At 56.0% G+C, this 18,740-nt stretch overlaps 2 protein-coding genes across 5 annotated transcripts; one reads left to right on the forward strand and one right to left on the reverse strand.

Moving 5' to 3' along the window:
• Positions 1-2: 2 nt before the first annotated feature.
• FXYD1 (FXYD domain containing ion transport regulator 1) lies at positions 3-4,198 on the reverse strand. 3 transcript variants are annotated; one of them, XM_030820187.1, is made up of 8 exons: positions 3,777-4,017; positions 2,857-2,921; positions 2,368-2,400; positions 1,790-1,864; positions 1,482-1,518; positions 535-584; positions 285-332; positions 3-139 (listed from the first exon to the last, which is right to left on the reverse strand). In XM_030820187.1, exons 2-7 carry the CDS (start codon positions 2,915-2,917, stop codon positions 310-312), a joined length of 279 nt encoding a protein of 92 aa, XP_030676047.1. In that variant the 5' UTR covers positions 2,918-2,921; positions 3,777-4,017; the 3' UTR covers positions 3-139; positions 285-309. The 3 variants fall into 3 exon arrangements, with proteins under 3 accessions (XP_030676047.1, XP_030676046.1, XP_030676045.1); XM_030820186.1 differs by lacking the exon at positions 3,777-4,017 and adding an exon at positions 4,116-4,198 and having other exon boundaries at positions 4-139; XM_030820185.1 differs by lacking the exon at positions 3,777-4,017 and adding an exon at positions 3,229-3,383 and having other exon boundaries at positions 4-139.
• Positions 4,199-7,811: 3,613 nt separating this feature from the next.
• On the forward strand, positions 7,812-18,576 carry LGI4 (leucine rich repeat LGI family member 4). Of its 2 annotated transcripts, none has more exons than XM_030820189.1 (9): positions 7,812-8,573; positions 8,980-9,051; positions 9,321-9,392; positions 11,052-11,123; positions 11,234-11,305; positions 11,537-11,706; positions 16,067-16,231; positions 16,309-16,814; positions 16,897-18,576. In XM_030820189.1, the coding sequence occupies exons 1-9, from the start codon at positions 8,404-8,406 to the stop codon at positions 16,951-16,953; spliced, it is 1,356 nt and encodes a 451-aa protein (XP_030676049.1). In that variant the 5' UTR covers positions 7,812-8,403; the 3' UTR covers positions 16,954-18,576. The 2 variants fall into 2 exon arrangements, with proteins under 2 accessions (XP_030676049.1, XP_030676048.1); XM_030820188.1 differs by having other exon boundaries at positions 7,818-8,573; positions 17,576-18,576.
• The last annotated feature ends 164 nt before the right edge of the window (positions 18,577-18,740 follow it).

The raw sequence follows: 18,740 nt of genomic DNA on the forward strand, positions 1-18,740 counted from the left end.
TGCTGTCGAGAGGAAAGCGCGTTTTATTGGAAGTCTGGGCGGCAGGGGGAGTCTGCGGGGGCAGGGCTGGGGAAGGGGCGGCGGAGGGGGCAGTGGGCGCGCAGGTGGAGCGTGGGAGACGTCAGTTGCCCGGGGAGTCCTGTGAGGGTGAAAAGGGTGAGAGGCGAGGGGGGACGTCCAGCCCCACCCCTCGCCGCCCTCCAACCCTGGCACTTGGCCCCCTCCCTCTCCCGCCTTTCCTTCCTCCCTCCTTCCCTCCCACCGCTGTGTCAGAGCTGCAGCACCTGGCCGGATTCCATCGCGCAATTTCTACCGCCTGCGGGTGGACAGACCTGGGGGGAACACGGAGATCGGGGGTCATTCAGGAGGGGCATCCCCAGCTCCTGGGCAGGTGGGGCCCGCGGCGGGGCAACTCCCCGCCCTCCGCGGGGAGGGAGATCCAGCCCCTCCCTCTATGCAGCCAGGGAGGGCCGGGAAAAGTGGTCCTTGGAACCAGCCCTCTCCCCAAAATACCCGCAGTCTCCCCAGACTTACGGCGGATGGAGCTGCGGAAAGTTCCCTCCTCTTCATCGGGTTCCCCAGTCCTGGGAAGACAGAGGCAGAGGGATTTCGGGATGGAAAGAGGGAGAGGCTGCCCTTCTAGGAACCCCCCAGTACAAGCCTCCTTTCCCAGATTGGTGTAACTAGGCCCAGATATGGACGAAGAGCAGGCTCGGGGTCCGCTAGAAATGAGAAGCACCCAGAAGCAGCTTAAGTGCTAGCAGGGGGCTTCTAAACTGGTTAACAGTGAGTACCTCCGCGGATTTGGGGGCAGGGATGTGAAGTTGGTAGGGGAGGGATAGTCATGGGGACTTGGCAGACTGCCATGAGATGGCCTGGGTTGGAAACCCAGAACCCCCCATCTTCCACTTGAGTGATCTTGAACAAAGTGACTTTACCTCCCTGTGCCTCAGTTTCCTCATCTGTCAAATGGGGTTAATAACAGCACCTCCCTCCCAGAGGAAGTGAAACCGTATCTGACACGTGGTACACACCCAATAAATGCTAGCTACTACTTATGATAATATCTATAATTGTTCTAACATATTCATACATTGTCCATGCTTTAACATTTTATTCGAAGAGGAATCAAAGAGCTAGGAACAGGACTCTAAGCTAAACTGGGCCGCGTGCGAGATGATCTCATTTCACCGCCGTTTCTTCTTTCCTGCACTTCGTGTTATCACGCTTTGTGATTTTTCTATCTGTGGGGCTGTTGGAACCCACGGCCACCGCCTCCACTAGGCTGGGAGCTCGGCCAGGAAGGGCGGGAGGTTTTTTCCTCGCTTGGTCCCAGGGCCAGGCTTGGGCCATGGCACGTAGTAGGTGCTTAAACATAGTCGCTGATGGGGATCGGGCTGCGGGTCAGGGGTACTCCCCGCCTCACCCGCGGCGCCCTCCAGAGCAGGAGCGGACGAAGAAGGCGGGTAGGGGTGTCTTACCTCTGCTGCTGGTTGAACTTGCACCGGCATCTTCTGCCTGTGGGCGTGGAGAAGCAGGAGGGGCTGAGGCTCCCTCCCAGCGGGCGCCAAGCGGCGCTGTAGCTCCAGCTCGCCCTCGCGAGGGGCAGGGCTTGGGGGACGAGGCGGGGCTAGAGGCCAGACCCGGGGCCCGGGAGCCAACGCAGGGTAGGCGGGGCAAGGCCTGGGAGGGATTGGGGCGGGGCGAGGCGGGGCCAGGGAGAGGGCGGGCCAGGGAGAGGCGGGGCCAGGGAGAAGTGGGATAGAGGGCGGGGGCTAGGTGCACTCACTCAGCACGATGAGGATGCCCAGGATGAAGAGGATCCCGGCGATGACGAGGCCTCCGATCTGCAGGGACTGGTAGTCTGTGAGCAGCAGAGCAGGGAAGGTGAGGGCAGGGAGGAGAGGAGAGAGAATAAGACAGGGGTAAATTGGGGAGGAGGGAACAGGGAGAAAGGACCAGCAGGGAGAAGGGGGGAAATAAGATAATTAGGGGGGAGCAGATATGAGAGGAGGAAAGTGGGGGACCAGGGAGAAGAGAGGGGTGTATAGGAAAGAGAGGGAGGAGGCAGGGAGGAGGAGGACAGAGGGGAGAGAAGATGGGAAGAAGCAGAGGATGGGCCACGAGATGCTGAGACAGACCCAGGCAAGAGAAAGAGAACCAGAGAGGTATCACATAGACAGTGACACAGATAGACACAGACAGGGAAAGATGCAGACAGGTGGAATCAGAGAGGAAGGACAAAATAGAGGGAAGGAGAATGACAGAGATATCAATACTGGGACTCTGGGGGAGGGCGAGGGGGAATCAAAGGACCAGAAAAGCCAGGCTCTCCACCAGGACTCTCAAAATTAGACCCCCGCTCACCATAAGTGAACGGGTCGTGTTCCTTTGGACTTTCTGGAAAGAGAGAGAAATCAGGGGTTGAATGCTTCCTGGGGTCCTGGACAGGAAGGGGCATAAGGAGACCACTGGGGGCTCTGCCTTGCTGGGCTGAGAGTCTGAGGGTATCTAGGCAGGCTGCCCACCCTCTCTGGGTCCCAGCTGCCCCCTCTGCACTGTCCCAGACGGGGCAGGCGGCACCTAACTGCCCCAGCTCCCTGACTCACGGCAGGTTGTCTGTGACCCAGTTATCCCACACGGATTCAGCCCCATCCCACACCATCTTTGCCTGATCTGGGGCTTCCTTTCCCCTCCCACAAATATCAGCCTGTGACTGGACCCCACATGGAGACCCCCAAACTTCTTGGTACCCCAGTCGACTCAGTCTAGGTTGGGGTCTCCAACTTGGTTCTTCGGTCCCCGCCACCACCACTGGGGCTGAGGTGGGTAGCAGGCAGCCTCCCCTGCACTCACCTGCCTTGGCCATGGTGAGGAGACCCACACAGAAAACCAAGATGTGGCCAAGAGACGCCATTGTCCTGGGGGGGACACCACGGATTAGGCAGTGTGTGCCCTTGCTCTCCCACATAGGGCTTGAACCCAAGGGATTAAGTCAGAGACAGTTTGGGGACTGAATCACAGAAGTGTTCGTCCTGTAGCTTGGTGGCTCCAAGCTAGAGAAACGGGTATCCCCAGCTTCGTGGGGACACAGTGTCACCAAAACAACCTCCACAATGGGGTCACACAACAACACAACGTAGCAGGGACAGGGGTGAGACACACAGTCCCCGGGGGCCTCCCTTGGACCTCCACCTCCCACACCAGGCCCCCGATTCCCAGACCTACCCTGGCAGGGCAGAGGAGGCGCTGCCTCACACAAACACGGAGCAGGAGACAGCAGGGCACGCTCAAGTCCCACCTGCCTACATGCCCGGCCTCACTGTGCCCCGCGAAATCCCAGCTCCCTGCCCTCTCCGCCCGCCCGCTCCCGGCCTGACCCCGGGTATAAATATCTCCCACTTCACCCTGGAGGAATTCTGCTCGCTCAGGCCACCATGGCAACAGCCTGCCTTCCCCCACTCAGGGGGTCACGCACAGCCCTGCCGGGGTGAGGCCCAGCTGCCACATAGCCACAGGCTGCCCCTGTGGGAAAGGCCACCCCGTCTCCTCCCTGGGCAGCAACGAGAAAAGGAAAAGACAGCCCCTCTGCCCGCCTCTGGGTGACATCTTTCACAATCGGATGTCAGGCAAGTGACATGAGGCCCAGCCCAGTGGGCCTGAGAGATAGAAAACACATGCTGGGGCAGGGATACACACACACACACACACCACACACACACACACACACACACACACACACACACAGTGGGGCTGGAATGGACATGAACAACAACCTCTCCCCAAACTTCTGGTTGGAGCAGGACGTGGGGTGTAAACACCGTCAGGCATCCAGTACTCCTCCTCTGGGCCTCCAGTGCCCCCCACGCAGTGACGCAACCAGCCCTACACACGTGTATGTCCGAACTCCACACCCTGCCAGGGTGCACACGCACCAGCAGGGCAGGGAGGAGTCGCCCACATCCCACCCTGCAGAACCCACTGCCTCAACCACACTCCCTCCCTCTTGGGTTGGCCTGCCTGGGAAGCCTCGGGCTGGCCACTCCTGCTCCCAAAATAGGCGGCCCAGCCAGACCAGGGGTGAGGCCTGGAGGGAAGGAGTGGGAGACGCTCACCCCAATCGGGCTGTCCCCTGCTGAAAGAAGGCCCCCAAACGTCCTGCTGTGCCCCGGGGGCTGAACACTTTGGACCCCCTGGCCCAGAGCTGGACGCGCCGCCCCCAGCAGGCTCCCCTCCCAGCCCCACCCCACCCATGCCCTCCCCAACCAGCAGCTGTAACTGGAGCTGGGGCTGGAGGGGGGCCAGGGGGCGGCCCCCAGCCCAGACTGCCCTGGCCCGCTAGGTTAACTCTCTCAGTTCAGAGAGAGGAGCAGCAGGCAGCCAGCAGGCAGACTGGAGAGGCCAGGAGGATTGTGGAGGACAGGGTTGTGAACACACACACACATACCCACACACACACATACCCACACACACACATACCCACACACACACATACCCACACACACACGCACGCCTCCAAGAGCTTCTGGGCTGAGGCGGCTGCCCCCTGGGAATTGGGTCCAGCCAGGGCCTAAGATCACCCAGCCTGACTTCTCAGGAGCCCACTGAGCCCCGATCCCAGTGCTCTGTGAGGTCCTTAACATGGCTGTTTTAGAGGACGGGAGAGAGGTCTGTGTGTGTGCGTGTGCGTGTGCGCGTGCGTGCACTATCTGCTGCGGTGAGATCCCCAGAAATGCACCACACACACACACACACACACACACAGAATCCCAAAGACCCAGATATACAGGTACAAAACCAGACAAAACCACCTATGTGTGTACATCCATAGAAGCAGACACACACAGAATGACACACTGATAGAGAAACGCAAAGACCCGGACACAAAACCAGCACCTCTTATGCCAGTCGCAAAATACCCAAACAAGCACGTTTCTGTCTACACAGACCCACGCACGCTCATGTAGATGGATGGCCACACAGAGATACAGTCAAAGACATAGCCACACCACCATCTACACTCACAAACTGGCCACAAAAATGCATGTTTCTGTGAAGACCCACCCACAAATGGCCATACGGAAGCACACAAGTATGTGCACACCACACATAAATGCATTCAAAGATGCATGGCCAAACATGGCCAGGTACGGTGGCTCACACCTGTACTCCCAGCACTTTGGGAGGCCAAGGCGGGAGGATCACTTGAGGCCAGGAGTTCAACACCAGCCTGGCCAACCTGACGAAACCTCGTCTCTACTAAAAAATATACAAAAATTAGCTGGGTGTGGAGGCGTGTGCCTGTAATCACGGCTACTCTTGAGGCTGAGGCAGGAGAGTCACTTGAGCCCGGGAGGCAGAGGTTGCAGTGAGCTGAGATCATGCCACTGCACTCTAGCCTGGGCAACAGAGCGAGACTCTGTCTCAAAAACAAAAACAAAACAAAAAAAACCAAAGGTACAGACATGCAGTCAGCACTCCTACACAGTCCCAGAGATAGGAAGGCCAACAAGCTTGTGTACACACAGACAGATTTCCATGGGCACAGATACACAAGCAGAAACACCATCAAGGACAACCTGCCGCTCTCACACATACCCACAAAAGCAGAAACACATACACTGGTTCAAACCCTATGCTTGGGCAAACAGGCACATGGTTGGCCATGGTGACAGACGCACAGGCTGACACACTTGCATGTTCACACATTCCAAAACCACAGATATGTATTTAACTCCACGCTTTCCTTCCACTGAGCTCTTGTCGGGGACAACACACCTGGTGTCCCCATGGGCAGGCCAGGTTTACAGGTCCTGGTGACAGGGAAACCTGGAATCAGGCCCAGGCACTGCACTCCTGGTTGTGTAAACTTGAGCAGCTCTGTGCCTCATTTTCACATGCTCCAAAATGGAAAAATCACTAAGATCACGTGTATAATCCTGGACAGTGCTCAGAGGTCTCTGAACTTGACATTGTCTTATGATTAACTTCATTCTTTGTTTGTTTGTTTGAGACCTGGTCTTGCTCTGTCACCCAGGCTGAAGTGCAATGGCACAATCATAGCTCACTGTAGCCTCAACCTCATGGGCTCAAGTGATTCTCCCACCTCAGCTTCCTGAGTAGCTGGGACTATGGGCGTGTGATACCACGCCTGGCTAATTTTTTAATTTTTTGTACAGTCGCGGTTTCACTATGTTGCCCAGGCTGGTCTTGAACTCCTGGCCTCAAGCAATCCTCCCATTTCAGCCTGCCAAAGTGTGGGATTACAGACATGAGCCACCATGCCTGGCCCATTATTATTGTCCTTGTCATCCTTCTCCTTGTGAACTGGACTGCTGGGCTGGGCACCCTTTGAGAGTGGGTTCAGATCCCTCTGTGTCCCTGGCACTCAGCTCTCCAACTTCACTTTCAGGGACCCTGTTTATCATAACCGATAGTCAGCAGAGGAAACTGAGAGCTGAAGGGCATGGCTCAAACCACAAGCTGCTGGGGTCTGCTCTTCTAGGACCTGGATCCGGAGCCCATCCCCAAGCCTGCCGACCACTGTGGGATGCCCACCTTGTGCTGAACCCCAAAAGGATGAGTTGCCTCCATCACCTGAGTTCTCTCCACAACTGGGAAGTGGGTGCCACGATTGTCCCCATTTGACAGATGGGAAAACTGAGGCCACACAGGACTGGGCCTGGAACCCAGATCTGTGTGACCTCCAAGCTGTTAAGCCCCCTTATCCTACAACGAGGCTTCTGGGCGTGGGCGTCGGTGTCGAGAGAGACTGCATGCATTCCTCAATCACAGGGCGAGTCTCGTCCTCAGGCGATGAGGTGGTACAGCCTAGGAGTTAGGTTTAGAGCTGACTAGAGCCAGGAAACTAATCACATAACTGCCCTGTGCCTCAGTTTCCCCATCTGTAAAGCAGGGATAGCAGTACTGCCCATCTCACAGGGTGGCTATGAAGGCTGAGTATAAACGTTACCACTATTTCATGTTAGCTAACAAGTGTCATTTACTTATGTTTCTTATTTAGTGGACAGAATCTATCCAAATGACTAAAATTTAGTCCAGATTAAAACAACCAATTATCCATCTGTCCATGAACTCTGATCTCCAAAGAAAGAATGCAAAGTAACCTGGAGCAGCCCTGGAGCCGGATGCCTGAGTTTGAATCCTGGCTGTGCCCTCAGCTGGGCAACCTAGAGGTCAGGGAACCTGACCTCTGTCTCCTCTTCCTTCAGCTGTAAAGTGGTGATGATGACAGCACCAACTTCAGAGGGCTTTGGCAAGATCAGAATGAGTTAATAGATGAGCTTTTAGGACAAAGCCAGGCTCAGAGTAGACGCTGAAGAAGGGGTGGCATCATTATCATCATCTTCTTCACCATCATCATCATTGTCATCATCATCATGTCCTCGGGTTGGTGCTGCCCCCCAGTGGGTGTTGGGCACTCGAGGGTTAATTTCAGGGTAGGGGAGGGAGGCTAAGGGCTTGAGGCCAGGCAGAGGTCCTGCCGAGCATGACCACCAGAGGGAGCAGCTGGACCTGATCTGGCCCTACCGACAGCGCCCAACACACCCTCCTGGAGCCAGGGGAGGGGGCTGGCAGAGAGTGGCCAGGACGGGATGTCCCCAGCCCCCAGGGGCCTCTCCTCCCACCCTGCTCCAGTCTGCAGAGCCATCCGGTCCCCACCCTGGTGACATCGTCCTCCTGCTCCCTCAATAGGGTTGAGTGGGGAATCTGGGGAGGGGGCTGGCGGGAGTGGTGGGGCGGCTCCAGCCCTTAGTGGCCCCTCCCCCTCCCGTGGGGCTGTCCAGTCCCTTCCCCCAAGGCCGACCTTCTCATGGCCTCTGACCCCCTCCTCCTTCCCATCCTACTTTGCCGGGTGCACCGGGTGTCCAGCGAACCCCTTTCCCAAACCTTCAGGGAGAAGGGAGGTGGGAGGAGGCAAAGAAACTACAGGCAGGGAGCTGGAAAGGGGGGTGGGGGGGTGGGGGGGCAGGAGACAAGAAATCAAGACACCAGGCAGCGGGACACACACACACTCACATACAGTCACACACATAGAGGCCAACAGAGAGACAGCTACCTAAAGCCTGAAAGACTGACAGCAACACAGAAAAAGAAACAGACAGAAAGAGAGACAAAGACAGAAATAGAAACAGACTAACACGCAGAGTCAGAAATACAGACAGAAAGACACGGAGAAAGAGAAACAGAAAATTAGACACCAAAGGCATACGAACAGGGAGGAAGGCCGACTCAAAGAAAGACGGAGAAGAGGAGAGAGAAGCCAGGGCCGAGCGTGCCAGCAGGCGGATGGAGGGCGGCCTGGTGGAGGAGGAGACGTAGTGGCCTGGGCTGAGCTGGGTGGGCCGGGAGAAGCGGGTGCCTCAGCGCGGGGGTGGGGGCATGGCAGGGGCAGGCATTCTGCTGCTGCTGCTGGCTGGGGCGGGGGTGATGGTTGCCTGGAGACCCCCAAAGGGAAAGTGTCCCCTGCGCTGCTCCTGCTCCAAAGACAGCGCCCTGTGTGAGGGCTCCCCGGACCTGCCCGTCAGCTTCTCTCCGACCCTGCTGTCACTGTGAGTGTCCAGCCTTCTGCATGCCCGAAGGTGGGGACGGAAGTCCTGGGACCCCAGAGGTTGGGATGTGGTGCCAAGTCTCCAGGGAAACAGGGGCCCATCAGGATCTCAGGAGATGGACAGCAAAGGCTGTCGGGATGCCTTGAAGAGGGGTGCTGGCATCTGGGAAGGAGCAGAGGGAAACCCCAGAAGGAAGGGACAGCATTTGGGGCCCAGGAGGAGGGTTGAGTGCTGTCAGGGTCCTTGTCAAGCCAGGAGGGCAAATGCCTGCCTCCTCTGGCATGCAGGAGAGACACATCCAGGGTCAGGGTGGCACGCTGGGGTCTCCCAGATGGCAGAAGGCTCTGGTTTGCAACTGGAGCATTGCTGTGGTGTCCCTCTCACCTACCACTGCCCACATCCCCAGCTCACTCGTCAGGACTGGAGTCACCCAGCTGAAGGCTGGCAGCTTCCTGAGAATTCCGTCTCTGCACCTGCTGTGAGTGGGGCCTGGCTAGGCCGACAACCAGCTCAAGGGAGTGGGCGTTTATGCACATGTGTGGGAGGGTATGCTCACACAGATGTCAGGTGGGCGTTCATGCATGTGGGGGGGGGGTGTGTGCACGCGTGTGTGCAAAAGGATTTGTGTCCATGCACATACTCACACCTGCGTGCCCGTGCCTGTGTAGGCTGAGGGTGGAAGCCAGGGTTAAAATGTCAGATGGGGGCTGCAATTCTGGAAAAATTTCTTTCTTGCCCCCTTGCCAGCCTCTTCACCTCCAACTCCTTCTCCGTGATTGAGGACGATGCGTTTGCGGGCCTGTCCCACCTGCAGTACCTGTGAGTGAGGCCAGGGGATGGAGGCAGGTGGGCCTGGGAGAAGGAGGGACCCTTCTGTGGCTCCCAGAGTAGGGGGAGATGGGAGCTGTGGCCCTGAGGAGCAGGTGTTTGGATATCGTGGTGGGATGATGTTGATAAAAATGGTGAACCCAATGGTGATGATGCTTTGGGTGATATTAACAAAGTTCTCCGGGCTGGTGTCAATGATGCTTATCAGTGTTGATTATCACCTCACTTCTCTGCTTCAAGATCTACAAAGGGCCCAGATAACCAGAGCCTGATTCTGGCTCTACCTGACTCATGGAAACCCAGGAAGGGTGTAAAGAAGTCAGAGACAAGAAACGTTCCAAATGACCAGGAAACAACTCTGAATTAGGTAGTGGTGGTGATACTGTGGTAGTGTTGAGGGTGGTGCTGATGATTGGGTAGTGGTGGTGATGGTGGGGGCAGTGGCAGTCACAGCATGACAATGCTGGCATTGGCGTTGGTCATGGCGTTGATGATAATGGCAGTGGTGATTACCCTGTTGCTGCTGCTGACATGGGGTTCGTGGCATTATTGATGATGATGGAGTGGGGATGATGTTGGTAAAAATGGTAGCTCCAGTGGTGATGATGCTATGGATGAAGTCAATGATGAAGTTCTTGGGGCTTGTGTCTGTGATAATTATCAATGTTGTGGGGGTGGGTCATTACAGTATTGATGTTGATGTTGGTGATGGCTGTGGGTAGGATGTTGGGGTTGGTATGAATGGCAATGTTGTTGGTACTGGGTTGGTGATGATGGTGAAGGTGTTGGTATTTATGGAAACTCTGGCAGTGGTAGTACTGGCGGTGGGCGAATATGTGCATTTTGGGCATAATGGAGATGTTGTTGGTGTTGGCAGTGTTGGTGGCACTCATGCTGATGTGTGTGATAGTGCAGCATTGGAGATGAGGGTGACAATCTTTTTGGTGTTGATCATGAAGGTTGTGTTGTTGGTGATGATTATCAGTGTTGTTGGTGTGGAGTTTGGTAATGATGATATTGGTGTTGGTGTTGATGGGTGTGGGTGGTGATGTTATTGGTGACAATGATGCTAGTGTTGGTGATGACAGTGGCAAGGTGTATGTTGGGGATAACAGCAGTTATTGGTCCTGGGGTTGATGATGGTAACACAGACATGGGTGTTGGGGATGCTGGCATTGGGTCGGTCATTACAGATGATGCTGGAGGTAATGTGGTGGTGTGGGTGCTAGCACCGGTGGTGGTGATGGTGGTAGCAGGGTATGGTGTTGGGGATAATGGCAGTTATTGGTCCTGGGGTTGATGACGGTGATAAAGACACGGGTGTTGAGGATGCTGGCATTGGTGTTGGTCATTACTAATGATGCTGGAGGCATTGGTGGTGATTTGGGTGTTAGCACTTGTGATGGTGATTGTGATGGTGGCAGCAGGGCAATGTTCACAGTGAAACTGGCAATGACTATGGGGCCAGTTTCATGGCTCCTAGAATTGATGGCTGGGACTTTGGTGAGGAGAGGTTTTTGAGAGGCTTTTCCTGGGATCGTCCATGGTATTGGAAGAGAATTCGGCACCTTCCAGTGGGCCTATGGCTTTCATGGGGTGTGTTCCCTGAAGCTTAGTGGGCCTACCCCTGACCCCAGCTTCCCTCCACAGCTTCATCGAGGACAATGAGATTGGCTCCATCTCTAAGAATGCCCTCAGAGGACTCCGCTCCCTTACACACCTGTGCGTGCCTCCACCGCCCCAGCCCTCCATGAGAGGCACCCACGCTCCACCCCCCGGGGTACACAGGGCATCCTCGTGGCTGCTGACAGTGCTTTCTCTTCCTGCACCAGAAGCCTGGCCAATAACCATCTGGAGGCCCTCCCCAGATTCCTGTTCCGAGGCCTGGACACCCTTACTCATGTGTGAGGCTCATGGGGGCTGGGAATGTGGGGGGTTGGGGAATGTTTGTGTTGGGGGGGCATCCGTGCCCACTTCTGGTTGGCGTGCGTGCATTTGGCTGCAGTGATTCTTACGTATTTTTCTTACCACTATGGGGCCTCATCTCTGGGGACACTTGCCTGAGGTGGGGGCAGGAGCATGGCCCCCAGGGCGTGGAAGCCGGGTCACAGCCCCTCCCCGGCCTCTTGCCCCAGGGACCTCCGCGGGAACCCGTTCCAGTGTGACTGCCGCGTCCTCTGGCTCCTGCAGTGGATGCCCACCGTGAATGCCAGCGTGGGGACCGGCGCCTGTACGGGCCCCGCTGCCCTGAGCCACATGCAGCTCCGCCACCTCGACCCCAAGACCTTCAAGTGCAGAGCCATAGGTGGGGGGCTTTCCCGATGGGGTGGGAGGCGGGAGATCCGGGGGAATAGCTGCCAGGGCCAAGGGGCTCGCCTCACTCCCTGCCCTGCCATTTGGGAGTGGGAAGACCCTGAGCAAGCAGCATTGCCTTCCTGAGCCCCAGTTTTCTCATCTGTAAAGTGGGGATAATAAACAGTGATATAGGAGTGCCGTGGGAATTCAATGATACATCTTCACGTGTTCGGCATTTGGCGCCGGGCCTGGGACAGGAGGTCCTTATAAACGTTCACCCTTGTTAACATAAAAGCAACCACTTTAAAAATTCTTCGTTAAGTGCCAAGTATTGTGCTAAGAACTGCAGGTGCAATGTCACCTCGTTTACATTGACTCGCCTTTTCCATAAATAGATTTTGTTGCCTTTTAGGATACTGGGCAGTGCAGAGAGCACAGAATGATGAGGCCAGCCCTGGGTCTCGCCCTCAAAGAGTTCAACGTCCAGAGGAATGGAGGCCCAGACAGGACAGCCCAGGACGATCTGGGCAGGATGGGGAGGCCCAGCCAGAGGGGTCAGGGCAGGGATAGGGGAAGCCGTGGGAGCTGAGGGAGCCCAGAGTCAGGGCCAGGGCCACACAGAGCTGGGGGGACAGGAAGGGCTTCCTGAAGGAGTTTAAGCCTGAAGGGTCTTTACACAGATGCTTTTCTTTTCTAAGAGTTGGGGTCTCATTCTCTCGCCCAGGCTGGAGTGCAATGGCGCCATCATAGCTCACTGTAGCCTCAAACTCCTGTGCTCAAGAGACCCTCCTGCCTCAGCCTGACAAATAGCTGGGACTACAGGCATATGCTACTGTGCCTGGCTAATTTTGTTTAAACTTTTTTGTAGAGATAGGGTCATGCTACGTTGCCTAGGCTGGTCTTGAACTTCTGGCTTCAATTGATCTTCCTACATCAGCCTCCCAAAGTGCTGGGATTACAAGCATGTGCCAATGCACCCGGCCACAGATGCTATGAATGCAATAACAACAGCAATAATTATTATTATCTATAACAATATGAAGGGGGCCTGCCCCTCCACACCTGTGGGTATTTCTCGCAAGGTGGAGACGAGAGACTGAGAAAAGAAATAAGACACAGACAAAGTATAGAGGAAGAAAAGTGGGCCCAGGGGACTGGCGCTCAGCAAGTGAGGACCCGCGCCGGCACTGGTCCCTGAGTTCTCTCAGTATTTATTGATCACTATCTGTACTATCTCAGCGAGGGGGATGTGGCAGGACTGTAGGGTAATGGTGGGGAGAGGGTCAGCAGGAAAACATGTGAGCAAAGGACTCTGTGTCATAAATAAGTTTAAGGAAAGGTGCTGTGCTTGGATGTGCACGTAGGCCAGATTTATGTTTAACTTTACACAAACATCTCAGTGCAGTAAAGAGTAGCTGAGCAGTATTGCCGCCAGCATGTCTCACCTCCAGCCATAAGGCGGTTTTCTCCTATCTCAGTAAACGGAATGTACGATTGGGTTTTACACCGAGACATTCCATTCCCAGGGACGAGCAGGAGACAGATGCCTTCCTCTTATCTCAACTGCAAAGAGGCCTTCCTCTTTCACCAATCCTCCTCGGCACAGACCCTTTACAGGTGTCGGGCTGGGGGGCGGTAAGGTCTTTCCCTTCCCACGAGGCCACATCTTAGGCTGTCTCAGTGCGGGGAAACCTTGGACAATACCCCAGCTTTCTTGGGCAGAGGTCCCTGCGGCCTTCCACAGTGCATTGTGTCCCTGGGTAATCGAGAATGGAGAATGGCGATGACTTTTACCAAGCATACTGCCTGCAAACACGTTTTTAACAAAGCACATCTTGCATAGCCCTAAATTCATCAAACCTTGAGTCAATACAGCACATGTTTCTGTGAGCACAGGGTTGGGGCTAAGTTTATAAATTAACAGCATCTCAAAGCAGAACAATTTTTCTTAGTACAAATCAAAATGGAGTTTCTTATGTCTTCCTTTTTCTGCATAGACACAGTAACAGTCTGATCTCTCTTCCTTTCCCCCACAACATGTATATATAATATATATATAATTATATATACATACATAATTATTATCAGTGTATAATTATTATTATTCTAAGTGTAAGAAAGACATGTTTTTGGTCCGTGGGACACATAGAAGAAGGGATTTAACTTAGGGAGTCCCTCTTCATTCAAGTTATCCAACAAATGTTCACTGAAGTCCACTCAGTGCCCAGCCCTATGAGAGGTGATGGTCACTGTGGTTGGGGCCTGAGCCCTGGCCTTACAGGACTTACAGTCCTGGGAATTTGGGGGAGACGGACATTTAACAAACACTGCACAGATCAACGTGTGCTATACATTGTGATAACTACAAGGAGTGATGAGAGACTGAGGGTTCCTATGGGAGTCAGAGAAGGCTTCTCTCAAGTGGGGATGTTAGGTCTGGATGTGGCTAAGTGAGGAACAGAGGGAAGGGCTCTTCAGAGAGAGGGAACAGCTTGGCCGGTGGCCCTGAGGCAGCATAGAGTGTGCCCTGTTTGAAGATCAAAAGAAGGCAGGTGTGGCTCAGGGGTAGTGAGTGGAGGGACAGGTATGGATTTTGGAAGCCACAGAGAGGAGAGGAGATTTTATTCTGGGCCATGGCAAGAATGGAAAGTTTTTTTGTGTGTTTGTTTATTTGAAACAAGGTCTCACTCTGTTGCCCAGGCTGGAGTGCAGTGGTACAATCACAGCTCACTGAAGCCTTGACCTCCCCAGGCTCAGGCGATCCTCCCGCCCCAGCCTCCCTGGCAGCTGGGGCTACAGGTGCACCACCACCATGCCCTGCTGATTTTTTGTATTTTTTGTAGAGATGGGGTTTTCACCATGTTGTCCAGGCTGCTGTCGAACTCTTGGACTCTACTGATCCATCCGCCTTGGCTTCCCAAAGTGTGGGGATTACAGGTGTGAGCCACCACTCTCCGCTGAGAGTTTTGAGCAAGAGGGGATTTGATAGCCATTTAAAAAAGATTCGCCCTTTAGGTGGGCATTATATGTAGTTTGGCTCATTGCTTCAACACTGGGACCTGGAAACAGGGCCTGGCACGCAGAGTGAAATATTACAGCCTGGAGTCAACCGCCCAGCTCCCCCACTAACAAGCGGAGGAGCCTTGGTGCCCCAGTGACCATGAAAGCCAACCCGCTCTCACAAACTCTCAAAATACCATGAATTAAGGACAGAGGGATCTGGAGTGAGCTGTCCAGGTGGGTGGGGCAATCCCTGGGCATCATCCTTGCTTTCATGCTTGAAACCAGGTTGTGGCACACCCACATGGTGGGAAAGGAGACCAAGTTGGGACAAGCTGTTTCCAGGTGTGGTGGCTCATTACACTCATCACATCTGCCTTTGTTCCATTGGTCACTCAGTCTCAAAACAGCCACATCTAACTTTCAGGGAGGGCGGTGAATGGGGGCCCCGGGATAATGCAGCCTCTAGCTGGGTGGCCTGGTGACCAGCTCCAGTCCTCTCTCCTGGAAGGTAGGAAGGATGGATTTTGTTGGATAACAGGCTGCCTGTGCCATTTAGCCTTTGTTTTCTCATCTGCAAAGGGGAAATCATAACAGAATGTACCTCATAGGGATGTTGTGAAGTTAAATGAATTAATCCAGATGCTGTTTCTAAGGGATTATTTGGTGATGCCACACAGCTTAGAAAATAAGGTTTATGGGCCGGGCACGGTGGCTCACGCCTGTAATCCCAGCACTTTGGGAGGCCAAGGCGGGCAGATCATGAGGTCAGGAGATCGAGACAAGCCTGGCCAACATGGTGAAACCTCATCTCTACTAAAAATACAAAAATTAGCTGGGCATGGTGGCAGGCATCTGTAATTCCAGCTACTTGGGAGGCTGAGGAAGTAGAATCATTTGAACCCAGGAGGTGGAGGTGGCTCATGCCTGTAAACCCAGCACTTTGGGAGGTCAAGGCAGGAGGATCTCTTGAGCCTAGGAATTCCAGACCAACCTGGGCAACATAGCAAGACTCCATCTCTGCAAAAAATAAAAAATTAGCCAGGCATGGTAGCACACACCTGTAGTCTCAGCAGCTCAAGAGGCCGAGGCAGGAGGATTGCTTGAGCCTAGAAGGTGGAGGCTGCATTGAGCTATGATTGTGCCACTGCACTTCAGCCTGGGAGACACAGTGGGACACTGTCTCAAAACAAAACAAAATACCCCTCGACCCAAACCAAACAAACATCTACAGATCAAGATTCCAGTTATATGTCCCTATGAGGGGAGTACCATGAATGGCCCCCATTTCAGAGATGTAGGCAAACTGAGGCTCTGCAATGAGGACCTGGGGGTCCTGGGGCCTGCCTGACTCTCTTCTCCACCCGCAGAGCTGTCCTGGTTCCAGACGGTGGGGGAGTCGGCACTGAGCGTAGAGCCCTTCTCCTACCAAGGGGAGCCTCACATTGTGCTGGCACAGCCCTTCGCCGGCCGCTGCCTGATTCTCTCCTGGGACTACAGCCTGCAGCGCTTCCGGCCCGAGGAAGAGCTGCCCGGTGAGCCCCCTCCCCGTCCTTCTGCCTGTCCAGCAGCCTGCCCGGCCGGCCTGACCTGCCTCCCCACCTCCCCACAGCGGCCTCCGTAGTGTCCTGCAAGCCACTGGTGCTGGGCTCGAGCCTCTTCGTGCTGGCTGCCCGCCTGTGGGGGGGCTCACAGCTGTGGGCCCGGCCCAGTCCCGGCCTGCGCCTGGCCCCAACGCAGACCCTGGCCCCACGGCGGCTGCTGCGGCCTAATGACGCCGAGCTCCTGTGGCTGGAAGGGCAACCCTGCTTCGTGGTGGCCGATGCCTCCAAGGCTGGCAGCACCACGCTGCTGTGCCGCGACGGGCCCGGCTTTTACCCGCACCAGAGCCTGCACGCCTGGCACCGGGACACGGACGCTGAGGCCCTGGAGCTGGACGGCCGGCCCCATCTGCTGCTGGCCTCGGCTTCCCAGCGGCCAGTGCTCTTCCACTGGACTGGTGGCCGCTTCGAGAGACGCACAGACATCCCTGAGGCCGAGGATGTCTATGCCACACGCCACTTCCAGGCTGGTGGGGACGTGTTCCTGTGCCTCACACGCTACATTGGGGACTCCATGGTGAGGCTGGGCCTGGGGGCGGGGGGCTGGCTTTTCAGCACCGACCCAATCTTGCACACTAAGCCTCTAAACTCTGACCTAGCCTCACATGCCGACCTTTGAACCAGGACCCCACCCCACACTGATGCCAAGACTCTGACCCCCTCAAGGCTGGCTGACTCTGAACCACTCCCCAGTCCCCGACACTGACGCTGGCCCCAACACCCTGATTCTACCCCCAGATGCTGGCTCTGTGACTCGGATGCATTCCAGACTTCACCACAGCCACAACTGTCCCCACCCTGACACTGAGCCCCCAAGGCTGATGCTGGGGTTAAGCCCTGCCCACTCTCTTTCTGGAGTGAGGTGCAGACAGGGGAGGGTTCTGAGTCTGGAAGGGCCCTGATCTGACTCAGGTGTTCACAAGGTCTCTGGGTGGGGAACAGACTGGGGGAGCAGGGAGAGGAGCCTAGAGACCAGGGAAGAGGCTGCCAGAATGGTCCAGTCGGGAGGGGAAGGAGTTCAGCCAGAGGTGGTGGGAGAAATGTACAACTATAGAAGGTGAAACTGACAGAGTCCATGGCTGAGTGCTTCTGTGTGGGGCGTGAGGGCAAGGGAAGGGCTCAGAACTGCTTGTGTGTGGACGAACAGGTGGGTGGTGACCTTTATGAAGATAAGAAAGCTATGGGAGTTTGGGGACCGACAGGCTTCTGCTTCCAAGCTGTTCCAGGGCCCCCAGAGACTCCCGGGACCCCAGGCCCTCACTGGCCACACCCCCACAGGTCATGCGCTGGGACGGCTCCATGTTTCGTCTGCTGCAGCAACTTCCCTCGCGCGGTGCCCACGTCTTCCAGCCACTGCTCATCGCCAGGGACCAGCTGGCCATCCTAGGCAGCGACTTCGCCTTCAGCCAGGTCCTCCGCCTTGAGCCTGACAAGGGGCTCCTGGAGCCACTGCAGGAGCTGGGGCCCCCGGCCCTGGTGGCCCCGCGTGCCTTCGCCCACATCACTATGGCCGGCAGACGCTTCCTCTTTGCTGCTTGCTTTAAGGGCCCCACACAGATCTACCAGCATCACGAGATCGACCTCAGTGCCTGAGACCACCAACCAGACTCTGGCTGGGCATGGCTGGGGCCCCTGGACGGCCCCTTGGCTAGCCCCTGGCCCCACTTGGGGTGATGGCCCGCTTGTGAGCTGCTGACCATGGGCCACGTTCATCAGCCGCACGTCTAGGCCTTAAGCTCACTTCTTAAAGGATCTGCACCCGCGGGGGGACACAGAGGGTCCCAGCCTACTGGATCTCCCGAGCTGCCCTTCAGGTCTAAAGCAACATCTGGACATCTCGGCTGGGGCAGATTCCCCATCAAAGGCAACCTGGGGGGTGCAGGCTGGTGCACTGCATGGAGTCGAGGTGGAGGTCACGTGCAGAGCTCCATGAGGTCCGGAAGCCCCCCTCTCAACCCGCTCCCACCCCCGCTGGTCCCTCTGAAAGCACTGAGGGGTTGATGGCATTCCTTTCCCATTCTAAACTCCACGCAGCCAGTCGCTTTCCTAGAGAAGCGCCAACCTCGAAGACAACTCAGCGCTGGGCGGGGTCCCCTCTGCTGCTTGTGCGCATGCGTGCGGCCGCCCAGCAAGCTGTACCTCTTGCGCCTCTTGCGCGTGCGCGGGGCACAGGGAGGAACAGCGGGAGGTGTCGCGGGGAGCCCGGTGCCCTCCTGGATGGGCGACGGAGGCAAGGACAAGAAGAGTCCGAGCTCAATAAATGCGCTGTGCACCCTCCCCGCCCAGTGTTGTGAATCCTTGGGAGAGGATGTCCTGTGAACGGCACAGGGCGGGGATGGTGTCCCTGGAGCAGTGCTCGGAGCGGCGGAGGTCCCAGGGAAGCGTTTCCGCAGCTCATGGTCTCTGAGTGTGGGTTCGTGGTTATGGAGGGACTCGGGATGTT

Source organism: Nomascus leucogenys, chromosome 10, assembly GCF_006542625.1.
Source record: "Nomascus leucogenys isolate Asia chromosome 10, Asia_NLE_v1, whole genome shotgun sequence".
Taxonomy (NCBI): Eukaryota; Metazoa; Chordata; class Mammalia; order Primates; family Hylobatidae; genus Nomascus; species Nomascus leucogenys.